This window comes from Euprymna scolopes, chromosome 22 (assembly GCF_053919585.1).
Source record: "Euprymna scolopes isolate OS-2025 chromosome 22, ASM5391958v1, whole genome shotgun sequence".
NCBI classification, from domain to species: Eukaryota; Metazoa; Mollusca; class Cephalopoda; order Sepiida; family Sepiolidae; genus Euprymna; species Euprymna scolopes.
In genome coordinates, this window is record NC_136503.1 from 35367709 (window position 1) to 35394889 (window position 27181).

The 27181-nt window shown below is 31.6% G+C and overlaps 1 protein-coding gene across 1 annotated transcript in view; it reads left to right on the plus strand.

Annotated features, from left to right (window-relative positions):
* LOC145243965 (kinetochore-associated protein 1-like) overlaps window positions 1-27181 on the plus strand; it is a 208545-nt gene that overhangs the window by 63748 nt on the left and 117616 nt on the right. Inside the window, exons 15-23 of the mRNA XM_080107095.1 lie at window positions 1879-1998; window positions 6339-6428; window positions 9788-9844; window positions 11403-11464; window positions 17389-17497; window positions 18837-18980; window positions 21978-22034; window positions 22270-22383; window positions 25176-25295. Coding sequence (XP_079963221.1) covers window positions 1879-1998; window positions 6339-6428; window positions 9788-9844; window positions 11403-11464; window positions 17389-17497; window positions 18837-18980; window positions 21978-22034; window positions 22270-22383; window positions 25176-25295 — 873 coding nt within the window. The remainder of the gene's footprint in view (window positions 1-1878; window positions 1999-6338; window positions 6429-9787; window positions 9845-11402; window positions 11465-17388; window positions 17498-18836; window positions 18981-21977; window positions 22035-22269; window positions 22384-25175; window positions 25296-27181) is intronic.

Sequence of the window (27181 nt, forward strand, 5' to 3'; positions counted from 1 at the left end):
CACAATCGACAAGAAAATTATTATTGCTTGTTGACGCATCAAATGTACACGAAAATTAAAATGTATGTTTGCTAACAGAGCTCTCTACATTTTTAATGTAGTCGCCATTTTGAGTCCTGTATCTACATTGGAAACTCTTGTGATTAGGTCGTCCACAATTATAACAAATAATTTTTGTACTTTTCTTAGGAAAAAACCTGCTTTTGGCAAAGTTGCGTTTTTTATTCCTGGCATGGGTATAATTCGATTTTGGTGTTTTTATGTGTGTATTTTTAAATTTCATGTTATTTGTGGATTCGTTTTTTTCTGTGATCATTTTTTCAGTTTCTTCGTAACTTCTGAGTGCTACCTTGAATTGGATAAAAGTCATGGGTTTTTCTTTCTGGGTTATCACGGTGGTAAATGGCTTGAAATCACTCAGTAATCCCTTAAGGACCATGGAAATTAACAGACTGTCACTTATAACTTCACCAGACATTTTTAAAGAATTTGCAGTTGTCTCGGCTCTTATAATCAGTAATAGTTTCGGCTTCCATTCGTTTTAGAGAGGTCAGTTCAGTGTATAAAGAAATAATTTTGGGTTTTCCTTTCGATAAATAATGCTCTCTCAATATGTTTAATGCTTTGCAGCCGTCGTCCAGGGCTTCTCTCATTACCAGTGATAGACTTCGGTCATCTAAACACTGTATTAATTCCGCAAAGACAGTTGCGTTCTTTTCAATGAAGTCGGGGTCGTTTCTGTTTTCAAGTTGTGTTTGTAGTACTTTGTGTGGCTTTTGGATTTATTCTGTATGATAATATTGTATTTACATTTGCAATTCATAAGGTTTCAGTATCCTATAAATAAGGCACCAAATAATTCTGCTTAAATCTAAATGATAATATATAATAGTACTGATTACGGCACAATTACTCTGGAGAAAGGATAAAATTTATCTACATTCATCAACATCTCTCTGAGAGTTGTTGGAACTCTTTTCAAAATTCTTGTGAAATTCAAAATTCTATTTATTTGATGATTTATGAACTCCTATAAATGAGTCTTGCAATAGTAAACCACTAACTTATTACCAAAAATGCAATGTAATTCTTATGTGAACTGCTTTGTTCCTTACCATAATGTGTACATTTTATCTTAAATGTACACATTATGGTAAGGAGCAGATTTCTAAAATATGTCACATGTACCCACTATCCTATTTATAGGTGAGTCAATATTTTGTCTTCTAAATAAAGAAATTAACTTTTTCCTTTCAATTTATGTATTTTTAGTCATTACACAAAGTTTCAATTCAGTATTAATAAATAAAGTATCTTGGGATTAATAGATTAATTTTTTTAATAGATTTAATTTTTTCAAATGAACTTGATTATTATCACAAAATTACATTTTTGTAATATTCACTTGTGGAGAAATCAATTTTCTGAAACAATTTAAATTCTTTTCATCCACGTGCTTGAATTTTCGATGGTTATTAAATTTTTATCTTAATGTAAGATCATTTTTGTTTTATTTTATTTTTTTACTGAAAATAATATGATTATTTGAGTTGTACATAGACATTTTGCTTTGTGCGTGAGCATGATCATTAAAAAATGTTGGAATGATAACTTGAATGGAAATGTAATAAATCTTTGAGTTTAAAAATGAGAAAAAATAAAAACAATTTGCCAAATGTAAACCATGCAAGAAAAAAATGGAATTTATCGAAAGTCGAAATGGAGTTATGAAAAATTAGATATGCTGAATCTAAAATGTTTGATTTTTTTTGTAAATACTTGAATGTTATTAGTTTCACATCTACTTTATATATATATATATATATATATATATATATATATATATATATCTTCATTGAAATTTGTTTCATTTTTCAGCCATTACGCAAGGCCCATATGTTGCACCTATTGGAGATGTTATCACCATGGCAAGAAATTGACAAAAATCAAGTTGAAAATTTAATCAAACAACTCTGGAATAGCATGAAGCTTGTCAAGGTGAGATGCATCTTTTAGCTTGTATATAATGTCATGCTCCGTTTTTTTTTGGGGACTATGGAAGTGTACATGTGAGGGGGTGCATGTACAGAGAGGGTGGTGAGTTCTAAATAAAGAAGTTAGCACTACACACATTCCTTTAAAATTTTGAAAAGTTATGAAGGGTCATTCTTCTTTCTTTCTTTTTTTTTTTTTTTTTTTTTTTTTTTTTTTTTCCAAAACTATTAATTACAAATTAAAATTCCTGATTTCTTTACAAAGAAAGTAAAATGCCTTCTGGCAGGTTTTTGTACTTTTGAAATTAGATTTTTTAATTTTGTTTCAATACTAAAGTGAAAAATCATTTCTTCCACCAGAGCATACATACATATGGATATGTGTGTGCCTGTTTCATTAAATTATATTAGTACAGACGATTCGGTACTCATGAATCTTTTGATCCAAATTTCCGTGATGTTGGGATGGCCTTAACTGACAGCTGATGAGAACTGCTGGAAAAAGCCAAGCGCTGATCGCAGACTTGAACTGCAGCTGACGAGAACCACCAGCAAATAAAAATAAAAAACTAGTCCATTTATTTTGTTATTTATTTATTATTTATTTATTTTTTTAAGTATTTAAGTCATTTTTGGCGATGATGAAGGGGGGGGGTATTTTTACTTTTTTATTTTTCGAATCATTTTGCTGAGCATTTGATTAGCCAATGAAAATTAGAATTTTGATATGGAAGCCAACGACTTTCTGAATAAATTGGAGAAATTGATCCAGACATATGAAGAAACATTAAGTTATTGGCTAGAGAGGAATTTAATAATCTCTGAATAATATCCTGTTCTTTAATAGGTTTCTTCCCCACAAAGAAATAGAAAAAATATAAATATATTTTAACTTGTCTTGAAAAAAAAAATCTTTCAAGTGTATTAAGAAAACAAAAAAAAGTTTTGCTACAAAAAATGTTATTGCAACTTTTCTTGAAAAAAAAACATGTAAAAATTAAAACTACAAAAATATTAAAATTAAAATGTGAAAAAAAAAAAACCCTACAAAAATAAACAATATTGAAATTTTTCTTAAAAAAATATAAACAATGATTAACAGTATAAATTTTTTTTTGCTAACACTTCAAAATCAAAAAAAAAACATTAAAATTATTTATTAGAATTAAGGTAGGTTTTTCCATTATCTTGTTAATTTTTGTTTCCTTTTAGTAAATTATTGTTTTCCCGCCTCTCTTATTTCGCTCAGCTTTTTCTGCCAGTTCTCGGCAGCTGCCAGTCAAGCTTTTGCTAAGGTCATGGAAATCCGGGTCAAAAGATGCACGAGTACTGACAATTCTTGTCTACATATCCTGGATCTGTTTCTTTCTAATTCTCTTATTAGTTTCCTTGTTTCTAGCATTAACTGGCTGATATCTATATGTCTATAAAAGTGAGAATGTGTGTGTGAGGACACTTCTCAATCTATATACTCAACAAATATTTGATCCACAGACTTGAAATTTGGTATATAGAGTATTCAGACGTGGAAAAGTTTTAATCGATTTTTATGGGGGGGGGGGGCTGCTAAGAGGTCAATTGGTACTTGAGGGTTATTGGATTCTTATGTTTGTCAACTATTTCACGAATGCGCATGTATGAATTGTTCATGTGACAGATTCCTCATATTAAGAAAAGTAGGTTTGAAAACACTTTTTAAAGATACTGTCAAGCTGGCCTAATGGTTATCATACTTAACTCACTGTCTTTAGGTTTTGCTTGCGATCTCGGCTCGAGATTTTTTTTACTTACAAGAAGTGAACTGTTTACAAAAAACATAATACTTGTATGCACATATCCCAGTTTCTGCATGAATTAAAATATATTTATGCATATTTTATGACTGGGCGATGTTGGGCGGCCTGCTAGTAATATTATATAGTTATATAACGTGTGTATATGTAAATATTTATGTTCCCCTGTCATCATCTCTAGTGTGTTGAGTGTATGTACGTGTCAATACTTGTGTACACAGTGTAGTGTGTATAATGTTTGTCATGGATGTGTGTGTGTGTGTGTGTGTGTGTGTGTGTAACTGTTTATGCATATACATTACACCAGTATATACAGTTCCCACGGGACATACATATAACAGTTTACAAACAGTTCCTTACGGGGCAAATGAACATCTTTCTCTGCTTGGCACGATATAAAAAAAGAACATACCTTTTGTAGTTGCAACACATTGATGTATTATACTGGACATGCTCCTGAAAATACAAACCATTTCGTCCTCTGAAAACTTTTGACAACAAATTAGATTTCACGTATTTAACATTTATTCACGGTTGCAACTTCTTTTGCTCTCGGAGTGCATACCGCTTCTTTACATCCCACTGTCTCCAAGCCAAATGCTTCCATGACTGTCAACTTCAACTCCCATACTTGAACTGACTCGAACTGGTCTTTTTTCTAACTGTCCACTCTTCTTTATCTAATTACACCATTATCTGTAATGTAGCACAAAGAATCGGTCACCTGAACTTTATCACATAACCAATTCTTTTGTTATTGTTCTAAATTCTATTTCATCAAGTTAAAATTCCTGAATTTTCCTAAATTCCAATCCTATCGAAATATCTTGTTTTCATCAATATTATTTTTCTATTGCATTTTCAGCATTCAAAATATTTAGTAACAATCATAATAATCACCTAGGTTACTTGGCGATGCCCAGCAGTACATAATATAACAGTAACTGCCATAGTTACTTTTGACCAGAGTACTTTCAGATCCATCTTCAGGAATACTTAACAATAAAGATTTCAATATATTTATAGCTTTTTTTTTTTTTTTTTTTTTTTTTTTTTTTGTCAGAAACAAAACTAATGACAAAATTAGAAATGATCAGAATCAAACACAAATTGTCGATATTATTTAATGAAACATGCTTAAAGGAAGGAATGCGGCCTAACTACACACACACACACATATATTACCCAGACGCATTTTATTATACAGATATTGCATATTTGATTTCCATAAACAATTAAAATAGAAATGTAAATCACAAAGATGTGAAAAACACAAGAATTAGTTTACATAACATAAATCTTTACATAAAATTAAACTTGGAACAAAGCTGAATACATGAAAGCAGACCTTACATAAAGTTTGGTATTCTTCAGATAGAGATTTATAAACGATAATAAATAAAATAAATGTGCCTTATCTTAACATTTGACTTCAGTTTCACAGAATATCCAATGATCAAAAGTGTGTTAATAAAATCCTTGGTCAAACAAATTCTAATCTATATATATAAAAGCGAAAATGTGTGTCTGTATGTATGTTTGTATGTGTGTTTGTATGTTTTGCAAAAACTTTCGACACTGGTCACGGATTTTCACGAGATTGGTATCATTTTAAAGCTCGATCCTTCGCCTGACAAATATCGAAAAATTGGCCAAAAACATTAATTCCTTCACCCTAAAATCATCAGTTTTCTACAGGGAGGGTCAGCAAAAACCGTCCTTTCATGACAAGTTCGCTTCTACACATGCACAAATGACGTCAGAACATGATTTAGTTTAAATATTAAAAAACCGACCTAATTTTGTCAACGTTGTCTTAGCTCAGTTCATTAGAGCACGGCCTCATTATCTAAAGGTTTTGGGTTCGAATTATGGTGTGAGATGTGTTTTCTTTTGTTTTTTTTCGATTTTTAAAGGTTTAATATTGAAACAGGGTTATTTAAGCCATTTTTCACTTCTATGTTTTTTTTTTTTGGTTTTTACTTTTCAGATTTTTTAAAGAAGTTTTAACATTTGTTTTTCTGTTTTATTTTTCCATCACATTCGCGTTTTCTTTTTTTTTTCGATTTTTACATTTGACATCGTTCGTTTGCCTTACGTTATTTTTTTTATTTTTTATTTATTTTTTTATTTATTTTTTATTTATTTTTTATGTGCTTTTTTCGATTTTTTTTAAGTTTTAACATTTTTTTATATAAAATATTTAATAATTTAATATTTAAAAATATTTACTTCGCTTATTCTTATGTTTTGATTCCTTCCCCGCCTGAGCACACACACCTCTAAACACCCGGGCAACGCCAGGTACCCCCCCGCTAGTGTATAAATAGATCTAGTTTTTGAAATCTGCTGTGATTGGAAGATCAAAGAAAAATACTTATAAAAATTTTTTTAGAAACAGTTCTACCATATAAGAAATGTAATCCATTTGAAACTTTTTAATTAAGTTTCTTGTTCTCGTTAGCAAAGTAGTTAATTCTAACATTTCCACTTCTCCCTGTAACTGATTCCCCTCTATTTGTTTCATGTCTATATTTTCTCTCTTTTACAGGATGACAATTTTGTCGTACAATTCTGCATTGATGCTACCTTACCAACATTTACTGACACACACAAACTCCTGGAATATATTCAAAAAAGGGTAAATTTCTGATATTTCAAACTTTATTTGAAGAATTTAAGTGTTTGATAATCTTTATTTTTTTTGTTCTAGCTGAGAATGGACATTCTACTGGATACTAGACATTCACCCACTATCCTTTTTAAGACTCTAACCATCTCTTTAAGTACAATTATTAGTACGTCTCTTGCACTTTGTTCACTGAGTATATTTGCCAGGTAGTTTTGAAATTCTTTTTTATAATTGCACTTGCTCATATAATTACTGGAATGCTGGAGAACTTAAGATTCCAGTTTCTTTCCATAAATAAATAAAACATTGGTATCTATTTAACTCTGCATCATTACATTGTTGGAGATGCTAACTTCTATGGTTTCTTTTTTTCTTCTTGTCTTATATCACTGTGTTTAGGTTTAATACGTTTACTAGGTAAGTGATTGACAGTTAATAAAAAAAATCGATTATCATTTGTTGAATGTTTTGACAACAAATGAGATAGTCTATGTTGATATCCATTATACCATGTAATATCTATTTCATTCTCTCATACTTTAATTACCATTGGTGATTTTTGACTTGTAACGGCTGTCACCCTGGTCATGTTGCGCCAGCTTTCTCTCGGGCAAGTACAGTACTTCTAACATTGCAGTTCATGTTTGCCGATCATGAGCTAGGTTATATGCCTTGGCTAGTCAATCTCAATTCCATAGTTGAAGACTAACTAGTTGTGTGACTGATAGTTCTGCTACATCATCTCTGATTGTCGTCACTTAGATTTTTGGCTGCTTTTATTTATTTTTTTTGTATGGAAATCATTACAGACAAGACGTGAAGCCACTTGATGTAAGGAACTCATGAGAATGAAAGCTGATTATTGCAAAGACAGGAGATGCCTATCGACCTTAGTTATAAAAAAGAACAAGACTATAGACAAGCAAAAAATGGTCAGCAGGAAGAGAATTTCACAAAAGCTTGCAGTTCTTGGAAAGAACTTAGTGGAATAGGAAGCTGTGTTACAATGAGGTATTAAAACAGGAAATTGATGGAGGTCAATAGACTTGTTAGTATACTTGGATCAACCAGACAGAAGAAGGAGAGAAGGGCCTTGTGGATGAGCTGTTCATTTGGACACCAAACCGCATGCCTGAACCATTTTGGATGACACTAAAGAAAAGCGTACACCAAGTATTAAAGATTCAATTGTCAACGGAAAGCTTAACTGATACTCAAACCACACTGCAGCAGCATAGGATGGAGCAAACACTGTCCTTGTCAAAGACTTAGTCTATTCTGATCAACCGCTTTTATTGGCCATTTTCCATGACAGAAGAGAGAGTACTAACACTTCTTAGCTATGGTTAAAATAGCAACTTATGGTTAATGTATTGTTAACCATAGATATTTTGTGCTATTAAATGATCCAAAAAAGTTTGATATGCCACAAAAGCAGAGGTCATAAATTCAAACCCAAAAAACCATTACGTGATGAATAATTGGTGCAATGGTACAGGAGTAAACGGCGTCATCGAGTATTACAAATGAGGATGGCATTAAGTGGACACGAGGTTGAGGGCATAAAATCCAGAGAGAAGCACATTTTCACATTATTTTGCATTACATTCCTAGAATGTAGATGGCGGTTGGTGGTTAAGAAGTAGAGTTTATTCCCCAGAGTTTGACTAAAACTAATGTTGTGACTACCATTGACTGTCTGTTTGCATTTGCTCAGAAGATAAAGTTTAATAATATTAATACAAAAGTGTTAAAGTTAAGGGGGCACAAATTTATTAAAATTGGTTTAAAATATTGATTGCATAAGTGTTTTCGCCATAAGCTGCAGAAAGATGGCTTGCATGTCATGTGTTTTAAATTCTTGCCATTAAAGCAACCAAACTAAACCAAATTGACAAAGGAGTTAATCATTTCCTAGTAACTGATCAGAAAGGTACTGTTCATTTTTGTTAAAGCACAAAATGTTAGAAATTCCAATTCTTGTTCCTTTTTAAGATTCGTTAATGGCCATCTTTATGCTCTCAATTTGATTTCACTTTTTTTGTGGGACACATTGACCGAGAAGTATGTTGTGTTCATGGCCTGTTCATCAGGCATCTTGCTTGGTTACCTGTGAACTGCTTCTCTTCACCAGGGTTTGTACAAACTTGAAATGCTCTTGAATTTTGACTTTTGCTTTGAAAAGGCCTTATTTCTATTATTACTTTAAGAAATCCGTGAAAATATGGAAAATGTCTTGAAAAAGCTTTGAAAATTTTATTCTTTATGTTTTGTGTTGAAATATGAAAAGGAAAATTGAAATTCTATTATTTTTCAAGTATTAATAAAATACCATTAAGCTATTTTCTTTTTCTAAATATTAAAAATAAAATCAAAATACATTGTTCTGAAATTACATATTATTGTGAATACAAGAGTTACGTCCCTTCATCAAAAAACTATCTGATGTTTTTCATATAACATCAGGTAGTTTTGTGATAAAGGGATGTAACTCTTGCATACACAATACCAGAAATTCAAAATTTAAAAGTAAAATGGACACAGTGTAGACCAATTTACAATGGGAAAAAATAACATTTAATCGCATTTGGTTGGCCAAATATAAGTGGGTTAGGGAATGTAAATATGGTTGTCAACAGGCATATTGTTTTTTTTCTATGTAAATAAAAATGACTTTTTCTGTTGTCAATTAAGTTTTTAGTTTATTTTATCATTGTTTATATATCAAATGTTGTTTTGAAAACTTGAATTTTGATTGGAGAAGGCCTTGAAAAACTTTGAAAATGGACATTGGATATCTGTACGAATAAATATATAACATGTGAGGATTGATTGTTTTCAGATATTTTATTCATCTATGTTTGTGAAATTCAATCATGGACTGAGATGGTCATCTTTATATTTATACAACTGCAAAAATCTACAGAGAAAAATGCATATTAAATAAAATCAATGGGTGAAATTTGTAGATGTAGAACAGTTAAGGTAGCAGGTTCAGTTCTTATGAGAAAGTCGTGGAAAACACAGAAAGTGATAAGGATAGATTTAAGAGAAAGGAAGATAGAGAGTTGGCCAGAGATGCATTAGTTTAAATGTCAATTTCTACCGGTCATCCTATACATGTCACCATGTAAAACTGACGTTAAACTGCTGCTGCTGAACTTTTGTTTCACACATTATTTAAAAATGTAATATACCCGTCTTAATTAGGAGTTTCTATAAAACAATTTAAAAATTGCTTTTTATTATCATTATTTTTTTCTGGTTTTAATTTTTTTCTTTACTTTTAATTCAAAATTATGTTTGGCCATTTCTAAAATATTTCTGTAAGTTTCCATTTTATTAATGTTTTTATTTGTATCCATTAGTTGAGTCGGAAACCCTCCAGTGAAAAGACCGAAACTGATGAAGGTTTATTAAATAAGGTAATTGATATTTTTTTTATTGATTTTTATCTGTGAGATATTAAACGTGTTTGTATTCTTGATTAGTTATAGTTAACGACAGTAAAAAATGCTATGTAATATGCATAGGTATTGAATTAGGACTGTTCTTTAGAATGACAATCAAAAAAGATTTTTTAAAGGGATTTTTTCCGTTTGTAGAGGAGGGGTGAAAAGATGTCTGATCGACATTTTGTAGTAGGGTCACTACATCTGTATTCATCATCAAAGAGGTCCTGAATATGACCTTAAACTATATCCGATGGTGAGGCTCCGGCTTGCGGGCTTTGGAGAGTGTGGAGCCAACCTTTAATTGCCATTGCTGCCAGGTCCACTTTGACCCGGAGTGGTAGTACCTGTATGGGTTAAATAGAAACTGACTTGAAAAAACAAATATATTCTATTAAAAAAAATTTCTTTAAAATCACTGAATTTGGCATTAAATAACCTGAAAAGGGTTCATATGCCGTAAAACAAAAATAGCCAACCAATCATTGAAAGAAAAAAATCAGCAAGTTTTGATTAAAAGGACAGACTTAATTTCAACAATTGAGATCAATTTTATTTAATAGTTTCATTACCACACAAAACATGGCCCGGAAAGAGTTATAAAAACAGAAATACCAACTATTTTTTTTCTTCTTTTTAAGGTGCTTATTTATGACTATCAAATCTACCCAGCCTAGTCTGTTGTCCAGAGAGGGGGGGGGTATAAAATAATCAAAATTAGAAAAGATTAAAAAGTATGTAACATCTTTATATTAAAACTTCTATCTCTCTACTTTTCTCAACTCGTCTCTCTATATTTCTCTTTTTCCTCTTCCCAATTTTTCCACATACTGTCCCCCCCCTTTTCCATATTCTATCAGCTCATTTATTTCTATTAAAAATAATACAAGTCATTCACCTCTCCTTTATATAATAGTTAACATTCAATAGTTAAAAGAAAACAATAAGAAACAAAAACGATACCCCCCCTATACACACACACCGCAATCCTGATGAAATCTGGCCCCAAAGAATGTATAAATGGACTTTTCCAAAAAAAAAAAAAACATTTAATTTCAATAAAGAAAGCCATCATGGAATTTTGTTATTAATATATAATTGTTTTAATTTACAAAAAAAAGAAAAACAATTTGTATTATTTGACTTCAGACTATTGTTCTCATCTTGAGTGTTATTTTCACAACCTTTCCTAATTGTAACCTCCTGACCTTCTTCAGGTATATCTTTTCAAACTCTAGAATCTGCACAGTTTTGAACGGAACATTTTACTTAATCCACAGAGGTAGTATGCTCTTGTTCTGTCAGCCATGGATTTAGAGTTCAGCAAAAAGATACTAGAGTCTGACAAGATACACTTGAAGAAGGTCAAAGGTTACATCGATAAAAACGGGAAAATGACATTAAAGATAAGTACAGTAGTTTAAAGAATCCAAATAATACAAATAGCCAATCTTCATCTAAAAATTCAGAAACATAAAAAGAATTTAACGTGAAAAATTGCTGATCTGTAATATTCATTTTTTTATTTCAGGCTATGCAAATGCAACATCGGCTTAATACCTTTTGGTTTGCAGTTGGTCGAAAAAATTACAGGTAAGTTTCCAGGTGTGATTTTATATTGTCTGTATATTTCTTTTGATTGGTTATTTTTTATAATCATGTTTGTATCGGATCTATCGCTTCATTTTGTCTCCAAAGATTCAGCATTAGAATCTAATAGTAAACTGATACTATGCGATCTCTAGGATGGGCAACACCAGGCAACATCTCACACCTGCTCTCTATGAAGCCAGGTCTTTCTCACTCCCTAATACCGAGGTTATTCAGACTTGTTATGGAGTTGATGCAAGATATACATACATTATACAAACCTGACTAGAAGCAAAATCCCACTCCTTTATTATAGAGGTCCTAAGATGCTGGAAATCCTTCTACTCAAAATTCTTCCCTCGGACTGCTAGACTTGGAAGTTCCTTGGTTCCAGACATTTAAATGTAATGTAAACAGATATCTCGCTCATTTCCTTACATAGTCCCCTGTAGACCTGGTTCTAAATCAGTGGTTCTCAATAGGTATCCCAAACTGGCCTAGTTTAGGTGCGAAAACTAGTAAATAAAGTAAAATTTCCCTTAACTTCAACTTGCGGTATCTCGTTTGTTTTTTGGGTTATTTTGATATGGTTTTGATTTAAATAAAATTTAATCTTTTGTCTTTATAGATATATAATTCTTTTTCTTGTGTCTTTAATAGTTTTTTTTTTTTCAGGATTTTTCAAGTTATGCCTCTAATTTTGGTAAATGTCGCTTTATTTTTTACACACAAAAAATGTTGTTTTTCAAATTTGTTGCGCTTCATATTGTGAGTCTCTAAGTATATAAAAATGGTATCATTTTAAAGAAAAAAGGTCACTTAATAACATGGTGAGGTTATTAAAAGGTTATAAGTGTTTTTTCTAAAAAAAAATCCAACTTGAAAACTTCAGTGAAAGAAACATGAAAGAAATTTTATAGTAAGAATTCCGAAAAAGGCATTGTTTTGTAGAGGAATATCTCCTCTTTAATAATCTGTTGGTGTCATGTTTATGGCCCCATAAATCAAGGAGCGCGCACTAATAAAAGTTGGGGTACCTACAGAGATTTTCAACTTAATGTCAGAAAGACCAATTATCAACTGTCAGCTAGCCAGTAGCCACACAGCAGCAGCACAACGTACTGACTGACTGAACGGAAAAACATAAACAAACAACTCGTTTCACTATGGACTTACCAAAATTCTTAGCTGAGTTTGTTTTTTCTTTATTAAAAGTTATAGAAAGATATTTTTTTAATTAATATTTTTAGAACGTCATTAAAAAAAATGAAAATTTACAATTTAAAAAATAATGCCAGTTTATTTTCTATAGCTTTTTTCAAACTTTCATATTATCTTTCATCGCTTTCTCCTTCGGTTACGGTTGGATAAATGGATAAACTTCAGCATTGTTAGATTATATTAATTAAATTAATTAATAAAACCGTGTACAAAACATTTTTAGTTGTGTGGGACTGACGGAAACTTTTTTTTCGGTTAGATAAACTTTAGCATTGTTAAATTATTTTAATTAAATTCCATAAACAAAACGTTCGGCTAGTGACTTATGACGATAAAGTATATGTTTTTGTTATTGTTCAGAAACAAGTTTTTTTAATTATGAAAAAAAAAAGAGAATTAAAAAAAAATTATTTAAAATAAATTACTTAAAATAAGCATTATTTATTTACTAATTTTTTGTTTCTTTGTTTTGGATTCGTAAAACATGTCAACATTTACGCTTTGTAGAAAAAAACTGACTAAATATAAAAACTCAGTTCCAAGGCTATATATTAGCAAATATAGTAAATTATTTTGTCCTAAAATTTGAAAATAATTACATAAAAACTTTTTATGTCAGCATTAACAGAAATTGTGACAGAACGCATATTAATTTTTTTTTTGTTGTCACCCGTACATACACTCATAAACAATAAAAGTGGTTGCAGGACAGAATGGCTGGCATTCTGCAGCAAAGAAGGGTACCAATCTCAAATCACAAGTTATCGGGCAAATAGGTTTAATTCTCTATTTGAAAATGCCCTGGCAGTATATCACCATAAAGAGCACATAAAATTATTTTTATCTGTGTTTGCAACATCTTGCAATATGAAATTACAGTGTTTTGGCTGACATTTCTGATGAGACTACATTCCCTACTTGCTGCAGTTGGTTTGCTGAACATTAATTTGACCAAACCTTTCTGGAAACTTGTTAACAGCACTGTTCAGTATGTTGACTTCCATCACTATATCAAGAAAATGGCTCTAAGTTTAGAATGCTGGATCAACAATCCCCAGTTGTTATCAAAATCTGACTGTAAAGGTGTATTTAATGGGGAATTCTTTGAGGAAGGCAATGTGTCTCTCTGTATTAGTCTCACAGCTCCTGAACTTGTTTTAGAATGTTTGCGCAAGATACTCAGTTCCTCATTGTCACTAAGCACCAGTTGCATGACTTTTTAGAAGGCGGTGCTTTTGGAAAAGATGTAGATCAGGAGACGAGAGATGCCTTGAAGAGCTGCCCTTTAACAAATCTGTCAGGTGAGCATGCCTTTGGAGATTTAGATTTTAGCATGCAAACAAAACGACATGCATCACTACATAATCGTTCATCTTCAAATATGCTTAAGGGCAATCGGACAACAGCTTGGTTGGAAGTAATACCATCAACAAAGAGGCAATCCATTCTGAGCATCTCCAGAAAACATGCAAAACATTTGCGACAAAAACATGCACAACAAGAAGCCCTTGTGAAACTTCGTGTCCAAGAAAAAATTGCACAAAATGAAAGATTAAAGGAGGAAAAAGAACGTCAAGCTGCTGCTGAGAAAGAGAGAATTATTAACTCTGTTATTAAGCATGGTGGTCCAGTGAAGTCTGATAAACAGATAAAAAAAATTTCAGAAAGTGGTTTGGAAGCACTCAAAGACCAATTGAGATACCTCAAGGTTGTTTTAGGTGTCAAAATCAACACCAGTGGAAATAAAGTTCAACTGGAAGCTGCTCTCTCTGACTACTTGAAAAGAAATCCAATTGATTCATCTCCACCTCCACCAAAGCAACAAAAAATGTCTTCCCTAAGTGAATCTGCTGAACATTCAGATAACTCCTGCAGTTGTGATGAAGATCCATCTCGGGATATCTTCAGTTATGAACATCAAGGACAATGGGTAGCTGTCTACTATGACACCAACTTTTACATTGGCCAAGTCATTGATATTATATCTGCATCCAGCGCTGTAGTAAAATTTTTAATGCAAACAAAAAGTAGAAAAGATTATTTTCGATGGCCTTTATCAGATGACATTGCACAAGTAGAATCAGCATTTGTCTACAGATGGGATTTTGAGGTAATGCCAGTTTCAAGTGATGGTAGGATTTGGAGGGTTCCTGAGATATCTACCATAGCAGAAGCCTATGAAAGAATTCTGAGAGAAGATCGATAAGAAAGGAATTGTAGTAAGACCTAAAATATTTTTCTTACTTGTTTTTTAAGTTAAAAGTTTTTCAATGTTTAAAAAAAATGACTTGTGCCTTTTTTTTGTATAAAAAATTTCTAAATATTATTGTCGTCGGTGCTTTTTTGGCGAGTTTAAATTTCCCAAAGTAAAAGTATTTCTGTGGCAAAAAGTTTTGTTATAAGATACAAGGCAACCATTTTTTTGAATTCCTCACCCCAAAATTAGTAAAGTTGCAAAGTTTCAAGCTTCTACCACCAATGGTTACAGTTTTATAGCAATTTCAGTAACGTATACTTTTGACTCATTTTTTTAACCTTTTTTGCCCTTTTTACAAAATTGCCTGTTTGACTGCTTTTACATGGTCCACAATTGAGTGGTTTTATCAATTTATAATTAAAAGAAAGAATTATCTTGATCTCTAATGTGTTTTGAATCATACTAAGAAGATTCAATACATTAGCTATTAAAATGAAATTGATATGAACAGTTAAAGTTGCATTTCCGTGTCGTATTTTCACTGCTTTCGCGTTGATAGAGGGATTTTGCCTAGTGTTTAAGTTGGTTTCATCTAATATTTATTGGCTAAATTTGTATTAATTTTCATCTACTACAAGATGACATTACATTTATAAGGATTTTTCACTTGTTAGTAGCTTACATTTTTAGTTATAGACTATGAAATTTGGCTTCTCGGCCACGATAGCAAATTTCAACTTTCCGACAAACTTTGAATGATCATAACTTGATGGCTAATTGACCTACCAAAATAAATTTGCTATTTTTCTAAATGGTTTACAAAAATCTACATGCCCACATTACTCTTTTTTAGATATGATAAAAATAAAATTTTGGTTTGGGATACCTATTCTCAACCTTTTTTTACTCATGGACCCTTTTTCCCTTCTTTTTATCTTGGTGGACCCCTACATAACTATTGGTCATAAGACAATTTTCTATTTTTCACTCATATAAATTTTGAGGTTTTAATAATCAAAGAAATATTATATAATTAAGCTTTATTTTTAAATGAAAACTAATTTAATGCAAATAAAGTATTCTACAACAACTAAAATAATTATCATAATAATGATAATAAGTAATAATAATAATTCTGTGGACCCCCAGAAATATTCCATGGACCCCGGTTGAGAACCCCTGTTCTAAATAGTCATCCCTCATGTCTGAGCAGTACTATCAGCAATCAGTGCAAAAAGGATTATAGAAAATGTGAGAAAGTCATATCAAGTTCAAAGTAAAAAAACAGAGGTTTGGTTCCTATGAGTTTTGGTGAATAACAAACAAGCTTCAGAACAGATACATATCCTATCTCCCAGCCATCATTAATGGGCCTGAGGTGATTTTATCAGTATCTGGCAAAGCCAAACTCTTAGCCAAGAACCTTGTAGCAAACTCAACCCAATGCAATCAGTGCCAACTATCTCATGAATTTCCATTCCAAGACTCAAAATAATCTGAGCGATAGCCACATATCTATATTATTTAATTGGAATTCATTATTTATTAATTTATTTATTGCGGACTGTTATTCTCATCTTTCTTAGTTGTTGTTTCACAATGCTTTGGCCAACTATTCCTCTGGCCTTCGTCAGTTCCTATCCCGTCGCGGTAACCACCTGACGAAGGCCAGAGGAATAGTTGGCCGAAGCATTGTGAAACAACAACTAAGAACGATGAGGATAATAGTCCGCAATAAATAAATTCATATCTGTTGCCACATTCATCAAGAACCTTGATCCCAGCAAAGCAAGTGATCCTCACAATATTCTAGTTATTGTACTCAAAAAGCTGCAAAGAGAACAAGCATCCAAGAGAAAAAGGAAAAATGCTTCCCAAGACCTTAGAAAATCTAATTAATTTGCTCAATATTTTAAAAAAACACTCAAAATCTGTCTTCTGCATCTCAGTACAGACCAATTAGTTTTCTGTGTCATGAGTAAGTTGCTTGAATTCGTGTTAATAAGAAAAATTGTTAACTACCTCAGCAAAAACAACCTATTAAGTGACAAGTAATATAGTTTCCATCCTGTGAGATCTACAGCTGATGTACTGACTGTAATTTCCATATAGGATCAGTGAATCTTATCAAAAGGAGGTTTCCTCCCAAGAGCGATAAGCATTTGGTAGGGTTTGCCACAAAGGTATACTTTACAAGCTTTCCAGCTATGAAATGTCTTCTCGACCATCGAATCTTTTCTTTCTGATAGGTTTTTTACAAGTAGTCTTCGATGGTTGGAAGTCCAATGCTCAAAATATTAATGCTCCATAATCTATCTTGGGTTTAACCCTTTTCCTTATCTTCATCAATGATCTGAATTATATTTTAAATTCATTTGTTGACATATACATAAATGACACTAGCATCTATTGCAACACTTTTCGTTCCAATTTATATAGTATATTTTTTTAAACAAAGCTTTTTATTTTATTTTTACTTTTTTTTTTTTTTTTTTTTTTTTTTTTCAAGTGCTTATACTTGGGAGAAATTTAAGAAAGATGACTTATTCTCTATGATCATCAATTATCTCAGCTGTGGTCTTTTGCACATAGCATTCACCATATGGAGAAGACATCAGGTATTTTCTTTTTTTTATCAATCTATACTGAAGAAAAAAAAAAAGAAGTTCACACACACACACTATAATATGAGCAAACAGTTAATAAAATATGTTAAAAAGCACTTTGAAATGATTTAAAAACATATTTAATCTGAAAAGGAAACACTAGATAAATGGATAGTCCTTAATCCGCGGAGTTTCGAAGAAATACTTTCCTTCTCATCAGAGGGTAGGAATTAGCAAAATGCGGGATCGGATTTTGCATGCAGAAGTATTTGATGAAACAACAAGTAAGTCAAAGATCTTACTTGAAAACAAAAAAAATGAAGCAGAGGGAATATGGTGAAGAAAAAGGTGATTACACATGAATGGATAGTCTGGTGGAAGATAAAAAATCCAGTGACGGTAAAATCCAAATGTAAAACTTCAAGAAAGTTAAAAGAATTTATATATATATATATATATATATAGTTGAGGTTTTTTTTTCTTCATCTGACATTGATATTGAAAGCTTACTTTTTCTATTTAAAAATTCTAAACTTTTAAATATACTTAGTCATGGATATGAAAGCGACTACATGAAGAATAACAAATTTGCATATTTTGAAAAAATGAGCGTCAATTATGTCGTCATTTTTTATCGTTTTTTAGATTGATTTCATTTCACTATTATACTGAATTCTATTCACACACAATTTCCACATACTACATAATTGCATAGACTTTAAGATAAAAATATTCTATATGACCTTATCGGTGTGTGTGCGAAAATCTCTACCAAGCTTCTTCGATATTAGTCTACAGAGTTGAAATTTGATATACAGTTGTACCTCAGTGCTCGACTATAATTCATTCCAGAGGTTTGTTCGAACATCGATATGTTCGACAACCGAAATATTTCCTCTTTAAATTAACCTAAATAGAATTAATTGGTTTCAGGGTTTAAAAGTTCCGTTTTATCTGCAAACTATTATTAATGAAACAACACTAAATAATTCCCTGCTTATGAATTAGTTCTTTCACATATCCTTTTTTTTTTTTTCATGAGACTTTGTATAAATTTTAAACGTATATATTTCATGTATAAATTGTGTGTATATATGTATGTGTGTGTATTTTCTGTATTTACATACATTTAAATGTTACACTCTCACTATATATATTCTCCCAAAGTTACTGAACCTTTCATCATGTATCAGTTTAGCTATTTTCTTTGCTCTTGAAAAAGCCCACAAAACAGGGTGAAACGTTGAATTACTAGGTCTTCTTTTCCTATTTTCAATTTACACAAAATCAAGTAACATTTTCACATTTCTAAAATTTCTGAATTTAAAAAAAATTTTCTTTTTTCTTTAAGCATGAAATTCAGAAACTTCGCTATGTTGACTACTTGGAATTGCTACTGAACAAGATTCCAGATTATGTTTTGATAACTAATGTGTATCCTTGGCTTTGGGAAGATGCCATACCGTTTGTTATTCGAGTTATACCACAAGGATTGGTAAGCAACATTTTACATTTGTCAATATCTTGAAGTCTTTTTGTAAGAAGTCTTAGGATCGATCTCTTTCAAAAGATAAACTTTTTAATCTATAATATAAATCTCACCTGTCTGTTTAAATGTATGTATGTATCTATGTCTGCCTAATACTTTTGACAGAGGCGACGGATTTTCACAAGATCAGTACTGTTTTGAAGCTCGCCCTTCGGACGACAAATATCGAAAAATTGGCCCAAAACAAAAAATTCCTTCACTCTCAACTGGGCACTTTTCTACAAGGAGGGATTGCTTTTTTCGCTGATATTTTCGAAAGTCATCCCCTCTTTTCGATGGACTAGCCGTAATTCAAATCTTCGCCACTTCCGGTTTTGCAATGGACGCAACAACAAAGATGTCACATTTTTTTTTTGACATTCTTTTCCTCTTTCGCAGTATGGGTTCAAGACTGTCTGCCTACTACCACTTTATTTTTTAATTTTTGCTCAGCGCACACCTCCAAACACTCAGGCTAGTATTTTACTAGGGGTTAAAACGAAAAGGGATAAATGCAAATTTTTTTTGTAAAACTGAAGTTCAAGCAGGTTGTATACTTGATCTCTATATTCTCAACAATATATTTTGTTTGTACGCTTATGTGCAAGAAATGTAAAACAATAAAGAAGGATGAGCACTTGGATGTGTAGAAAGTTTATCTGGATGGCAAAGCTATTGAAGTCGTCTAGGAGTGTTGTGCAGAATTGGAAATTTGCATGGTATGACTACATTGAAAGAATTGATCAGTTCTTGTGTTAGTAGATGTAGAACAGTTAAGGTAGCAGGTTCAGTTCATTGGCGAAGTCCGAGGATAACATGTGAGAAAGTGATAAAAATGGATTTAAGAGGGATAAATAAAGACCTGGCCAGAGGTAGTTTACTTTGGAAATCAATTTCTAAAAGTCAGCATGTAAAACTGATGATAGTATAATACAACAGATCGGCAACAAGCAAAGAATTTTGTATTAACTTATGTTGTAATAACAAACATGATACAAAGAAAGTGCGCAGAGTTAATAAAAATATGGAGCATTTTAAAAGTTCTATGTTGAAAGTTTTAAACTTAAAAAAAAATGAATTTCTAAAAGTCATCCAACGAGAACTAGCATCATGTAAGACGAGCATTAAATTGAACATGACTGATAATGTTAGCGTGATAACTCTGCCCAGTTATATACCAATCATGACTTTCTCATCAATAGATACTTATACAAAACATTGGAGACCAGCAAAGCTACGTTGTTGCTGTTACCAGTTTTTATTTTATTTTGTTGTAAAATCAGTAGATTTGTCTCCCACTTCTTACACTTGTGTTTTGTGCCAACCGAGTTATTTCCAGAACTATTTTATTAACATAGTCCTTTAGTTTATATCATTTAAAAAAGAAACTAATACTAGTATATCATTTAAACTAGTGACATAAGAATTTCTTAAGACGTGTCTGATATGTTCAGTTCAAGTTGCGCCTTGGACAACCAGCTTGCATACCATGTTTTTTGACACAATGAAGCCAAAATTGACCAATGGTTTGGGTTATCCGCCAGCTGTAGATATTATTATGACAATGTTTTTTTTTTTTTTCTTCCAAGTTTATCCTCTCACATGCAGCATCTGGTCTTCTCAAATAGTCACCCATCTTGTGCTGATCAAGCTCGGCGTTGCTTAATATTAGTGATCTAATGAGAACCAGTGTGTTAATGCAGTTATGCTGTATTTTTTGTCAGATATATTAGTGTAAACATGTGCAAGCTTACATGTTTAATTGGGTTGCAGTTCATGTGGGTGATGGACCTGCAGTATGAGAAATATGAAAGAATGGGTGACCTTTGAAAGAGTAATGTTTTCTTGGATATGAGCTTGCATGCTATGATTATGATCCACTTTAGATTTTTCAAAAGTTCATGGCCCTCGTGATTAGCCAGTTTTTTTTTTTTTACCTATAGATTAACAACTGATAATCTCAAGTGGTTTCTTGGTGTTATTCAAGTAATATATATATATATTCCAGCAATGGAGGTCAGTTTGCTTTCTGTTATTCTCAGACAGATGGACCTTCTTAAGCTAAAAGATCATATCTGGTTGGAAGCTTTGTTTTTCCTCATTTTCGTGCCTGTTGTTCAGTAGAAGAAAATGAATATCATTGTAAGGTCTAATTTTGTTACAGCAGTGACAGAGACACTGCGACTAGTATCAAACTCGATCACCAAATTCAGACAAGCCGATAATCCCAGCCTGTAGAGTGAACATACACAAATGCATGCTCACATAAGAAATAATGCAGGAGGAAAATGTAATTGTAAGCAGTGTGATGTGTTTTGTTGAGCATGTTATGTTTCATCATATGATGCCATTTAATTACTTAGTTCAACTACGCTAATAAATTTTTACATCTGTATTATTTCATTTATAATAAGTTACTACTATAGTTTATATTTTGTATGTGCAACAAGGACTACAACAATTACAACTTCACATTGCCAACTCCATTTATGATGTATGCAAAATGCAAAATTGCTTTGTCTTTTTGTATGTTCCTGTAACATCAAATACCATTGAAATTTTGGTTTTCTTGAATTAAAAAAAAAATATATATTTTTAAATCTTAGGAACAAAACCTTTAATTTCTATTGGTTCATTTTTTTATGCATCCTTGTATTTCTACAAAAAGCTTTGTCCATTGGTCAGTAAATGTTTAAGTGCCATCACTAAATGTGTTGATTTTTTATGAACAAGTTTGAAATGTTATTTTCATCAGTCTGCCATGCTTAATTTTGAAATCATATTTTTAATGGTCTGTCCAACTGTACTTTTAAATAGTTTTTTTTTTTTTTTAATTTTTTAAAGATTAACCACACTTTAGTTTGAACTTGCATTTTCATTGTTGAACTCGCATTAAATAAATCCATGTTTAATATACTTGTTTCCTTTTTTCTCTTCAAATATGTTAGTTTTTTTCTTTTGTAGGGTGTACTTGTCTCCTGGATAATAACAAAAGCTCAAAATATGGAAAAAAGAGAGAAAGTAAATGTTTCTTTTGAATTCCATCTATCTTTCATGACTCTCCCTCCCTTTCGCGCTCCCCTTCCTCCCTTTTGCATTCCCCTCCGCCTCCCTTTCGCTCATCCCTTCGCTCTCCTCCAATCCTCTTTTACTCCTCTTTTCCTCTATCTCTAAAAAAAAAAAAAAAAAAAAAAAAAAATGCATTTGAATTAGCTTTTCTCTCAACATTCTATCCTTTTCTTTTTCTTGATTTTAGGCTGATTGGCCTTCCAATGCCCTCAAATTCTTAGAGAGTATCCATGAAAGATGCCTAAGCCTTCAAGAGCTTACCCCTGACGATTCTGCTACACCATCAGAAATGGCACTAAAGGTACTATCTTACTTTTACATCAATAATATAATCATTCTACAATTTTTATTTATTAAAAAAAAAGTGTGCATGTTAGTTAGCATTTCATAGTTGTCTATTTCTGTTATTGTTGTGTGTATTGTCTAGCTATCTCCATTTCTCAATCATACTCGGTAAATTAAATGGAATTGATCCAGAGCATAACTGAAAACTTACTGTAAACTGCTAGAAAAGCAGCCAGAAAATGCTGACGTGATTATCCAATCAGCTGTCAGCAGATTATATTTTCATTAATAATAAAAAAAAAGTCATTTATCTAAGTATTCTTGCAATACAAAAATTCTTCCATGAAAAAAAAGTTTACATTGTTACAAAAAAGAAAAACTTATTTTATTGAAACTTTTCTTGCAAAAATAACTCGGATACTTTCCATAAAGAAAGAAAAAAAACTTGATTTTCCTTCATAGTTTTTTTTTTCCATGTTTTCATCTTTAAAAAAATCTTATTTAATTTTTCTTGAAAAAAAAAAAAATATAATTAAATTTACAGTAAGTCTTAAAGTTTTGTTTTCAACATTTTGAATTTTTCGCCTATCAATGTTTGCATCGGCAACTGGCAACTTTTTTGGTTGCTGAACATAAACTACCAGAAAATGTTGATGTAACCCTGGGTCACATTCTGGATTAGTACCAATTAAATAAAGTAGCCAGTCTTGCACATGACACAAAGTAATGAAGCTTCAAATATTCTTGGGTCCATTACAACCTGAACGGATAGTACCTATTAGGATGCAATCTATCGGTTAAAGAAAATCTACATTTATAAACTACTAGCAGGTGTACCCGGTGTTGCCCACTATTAAACATAACATTAAATTCCTTAAAAAAAAAACAGTAAAATAAAAAAAAAAACATAGAAAGAAACTGAGACATGTGCATGAGAGTATTATATTTTTTCTAAACAGTTCATTTCTTATAAGTAAAAAATAAAAAAAAATAGTTGAGCTGAGATCGAAACCAAAACCTAAAGACAGTGAATCAAGTACAATAACCATTACACCACTTTGACATGACTTTTAAAAAGTGTTTTTAAACCAACTCATACTTAACATAAGAAAGCTGTCCTATTTCACAGCCGCACACACGCAGTTATGAAACAGTTGAAAACATAAAATGAAAGTCCTCCCACGTACCAATTTTTCACTTTTTACCCCTTAGCAGCTCTTTTTTCTTCCAGATGCAAACCAATTAAAAAATTTTTTCACATGTCTGAATACTTATATACCAAATTTCAAGTCTGTAGATCCAAAATTCGTTCAGTATATAGGTTGAGAAGTGTCCTCTCTCACACACACATTCTCACTTTTATAGATTTATGAAATATTTGCCTATTAAGCAAATTAGTCTACAAATACTTCATATACTGTTGTAGAATAATAACATCCTACATGACTATAATGGACTAAATCTGAAAAGAATTATAAATAGTGTATTTGTTGTGTGTTGCATAAAGGTTATCAAATATAATATTCTGCAGTATTCCAAAAATTGTCTATAATCATCAAACCTTTGGCATATCGGATCTCATACCATCATTATTTAACTCTTGTTGTTCATTTTTATGTCCTCTGTTGACTAACTGCCAATCAAATATTTTATTTCTCCTTTTTTAAAATCTTGTTGATAGGAAACTTTAAAAAAAAAATCCATAGCAATTAAGAAATACATTAAATATTACACTTGTACGTCTGTCATTCTACAGTTGTACGTCTGCTAATATGAGAAGCATGCAAAAGTTAAAGTAAAAGCAAAAATTTTATTATTACCAATATCTAAAAGACTCAAACTTCATTGTAACCCCTCACTGATGAAGCTGGTTAGGACCCCTGTTTATCTGGAAATCTCGGCTCGTGTCGTCTAGTCTTCTCTGTGGGTTGTTACATTGAATCCTGTATGCTGAAAGCGAATATTGAAGCCACAGGCAGGAAGAAAAACAAACTCGTGTACTCTAGTCTACAGAGTTAATTTTCACAAACTTATGTACAAATGTTTTTACAAATATCATTCAGTTCTTAGTAAGTTTTTCAAAGTTTCAAATCTCTTCACAGGCAGCGTCGGACAGGTAGATGAGGAAGTAGAGGGGTCACATCTCCATACGGTCTGTTCTCCCCAAAATCAACAAGCAAGCTCTCGAAAAACTCTTTCTTCTTCTTCTGACTAATTTCTGCGCGACAGTCATATATATAGTGAGGTATGTGGATGGGGTGGAAATTTCCCCAGCCAACACAAAATCAAAAAGCTTCAGGTTTTTACGTGTGTGCAATTCTCGAATCTGGGATCTGAATTCTACGGACATACTAATTCTCACGATTCGCTAAGGTCAGATGTCAGTTCTGACATCCGACTTTGAGTTCACCAAGGCCAGACAATGTTATGCTTCAAGCTTCCTGTTATCGACTTAACTGCAAAATATATTTCTCTGGGTTCAAACAATATCTATTTTGACAAGAAATAAAATATATATATTTATATTCTCCATTTTAAATCCTCGGGTTATCTGGCGTCACCCGGGAATGATTAGCTACCTCAGCGTTGTTCTAAAGCTCCCCAATGGTGGATTATGTCACACATATTGTCAAGTCATTCAGATTTTCTAACATCTGAGAACTGATACTATTTATCCTGAATTTTGAGTAGAAAAGAAAAAAAAACTTTGTTTTTATTACAGTAATGATTGCTAGTTTTAAAATTGTAATTTGTTCCTCATGCTTTTTTTGTTTTCTCCCTAAAAAAAAAAACATTTACATTTTTCAGGCGATCGCAGACATAAACCAAACCTTGGAACCAATGACGAAGTTAATCACAGACTTGAAGAATCTCCAAAGTCTTTATACAAAATATAACTGTAGAATGACAGCTGCCAACTTTGCACAGGTAAATCCCTCTCTCACCTTTCTTTCTTTCTTTCTTTTTTTTTTTTTTTATTCTGTCCAATTTTTCTTTTCTTTATTCTAATAACAGTGATAGTAGTTCCTCAATTATAACAATAACAGCCCAAAACAACGTCCACTTGTTGATTTGATTATATGAGATTGTGTAATTTTGGAAGAAAAGAATTTTTTTCAGGTAAATGCTTGTATTTAAGATGTGTCATATGTCAGATTTACCTAGTTTCATGTGTAATTTCAGAGTTTTACTTCTCTTAGACTGGTTGCCCTATCAACTTTGTTTTAACAAATATTTTATTTACTTTGCTTTATATATATTTGTATATACCGGTGTTAATCGTGACACTCTGCAATGATGATTCCCAGAAGAATGAAACACTAGTTTCGAGGTATTTAATAATTATTATAGTAAATAATCTATATATATATCTATAAAAGTGAAAATTTCTCGGTGTCTGTGTACATTTCCCTACCAAATAACTCTGTCAATTTTCGGTCTAGAGACTCGAGATTTGACATAAGGAGTATTGAGATTTGGGAAAATCTTTTTAATTGGCCAGAAATTTAGCTGTCAAGGGATCAAAGTTCAATGATTTGATCTTTGAAAACTCTACCAAACTCCTCCACCAGTTTTAGATCTAAACACTTGAAATTTTAAAGGTAGGTTACTTGGACATTGATCAAACTTTTTAATTTGATTTAAGCCCCAAAAAATAAATGTTATGGGGTCAAAATTGGAGTCAAAGTTTTTTAAAATTTTACCTCTGTGATCTCTACCAAATTATTCAGTCAATTTCTGGTCTAAACATTTGAAATTTTACATAAAGTGTATTCAGAGATAGTCCAAGCTTTTTAATCGATTTGGATAAAAAATTTGAGCTGCTAAGGGGTCAAAGTTCAAAAGATTTTACCTTTGTGGTGTCTAGCAAACTATTCAGCCAATTTTTGGTCTAAACATTTAAAATTTATACATAACGGGTATTTAGACATGCAGCAAGCATTTTAATCAGTTTTGGGGCGAAAATTTGGCTGCCAAAAGATTAAAGTTGAAAAAGTTGACCATTGCAGATTCTACCAAATATCTCCGATAATTTTGGGTCTAAAGACTTGAAATTTTAGATGTAGGTAACTTACACATGAGTAAAACTTTGTATTTTGATTTGAGATCAAAATAATAAATTTTAAGGGGTCAAAATTGGAGTCAAAGTTAAAGAAAAAATTGACCTCTGTGGTCTCTACTAAATTACTCAAACAAATTTTGGTCTAAACTTAGGGCAAGTTATGAACAGTACATAGGACGCAAGCAAAGCAGGGCTGAACTGCTAGTTATATATAAATTAGTGTTGGGTCGATTAATCAGAATCGAGACTCAAAAAATCTGAAATTTTTGCCTATTTTCTGATGCCAACAACGATTCTTTTGATTGGCTTTTTTATTTGATTTTCTTTAAAGAAAAGTATTCTATTGCTGATAGTATTACTAAAATAAATTAAAATCAACGGATATTCAGTATTAGTAAAACTAAAATCGATAGATCATCCCTCACAAGTGTATCCGTACGTTTCATGAAAATATCTCCACATTTAACATGTGTTTTTATGGTAATTATGAAAAATAACAACTTTATAGTTAAATATGTAGAGACTTAGAATCAGAATTGGGAATTGTATCGGAATTGGGAATTTAATATGGAATCGTAATTGTATTGGAATCGGTAAAAATACTGGAATCATCCCATTCCTAATATATTAAAACTAAGAAATTCATTACCCTTTGTTATCTTACCCCTTCACGGTTGAAGTCCTAGATGTCAAAAAGCTTGCTACTTTAATAGTTTATTTCCTCGAACTGCCATAACTTGGGAATTTCTTT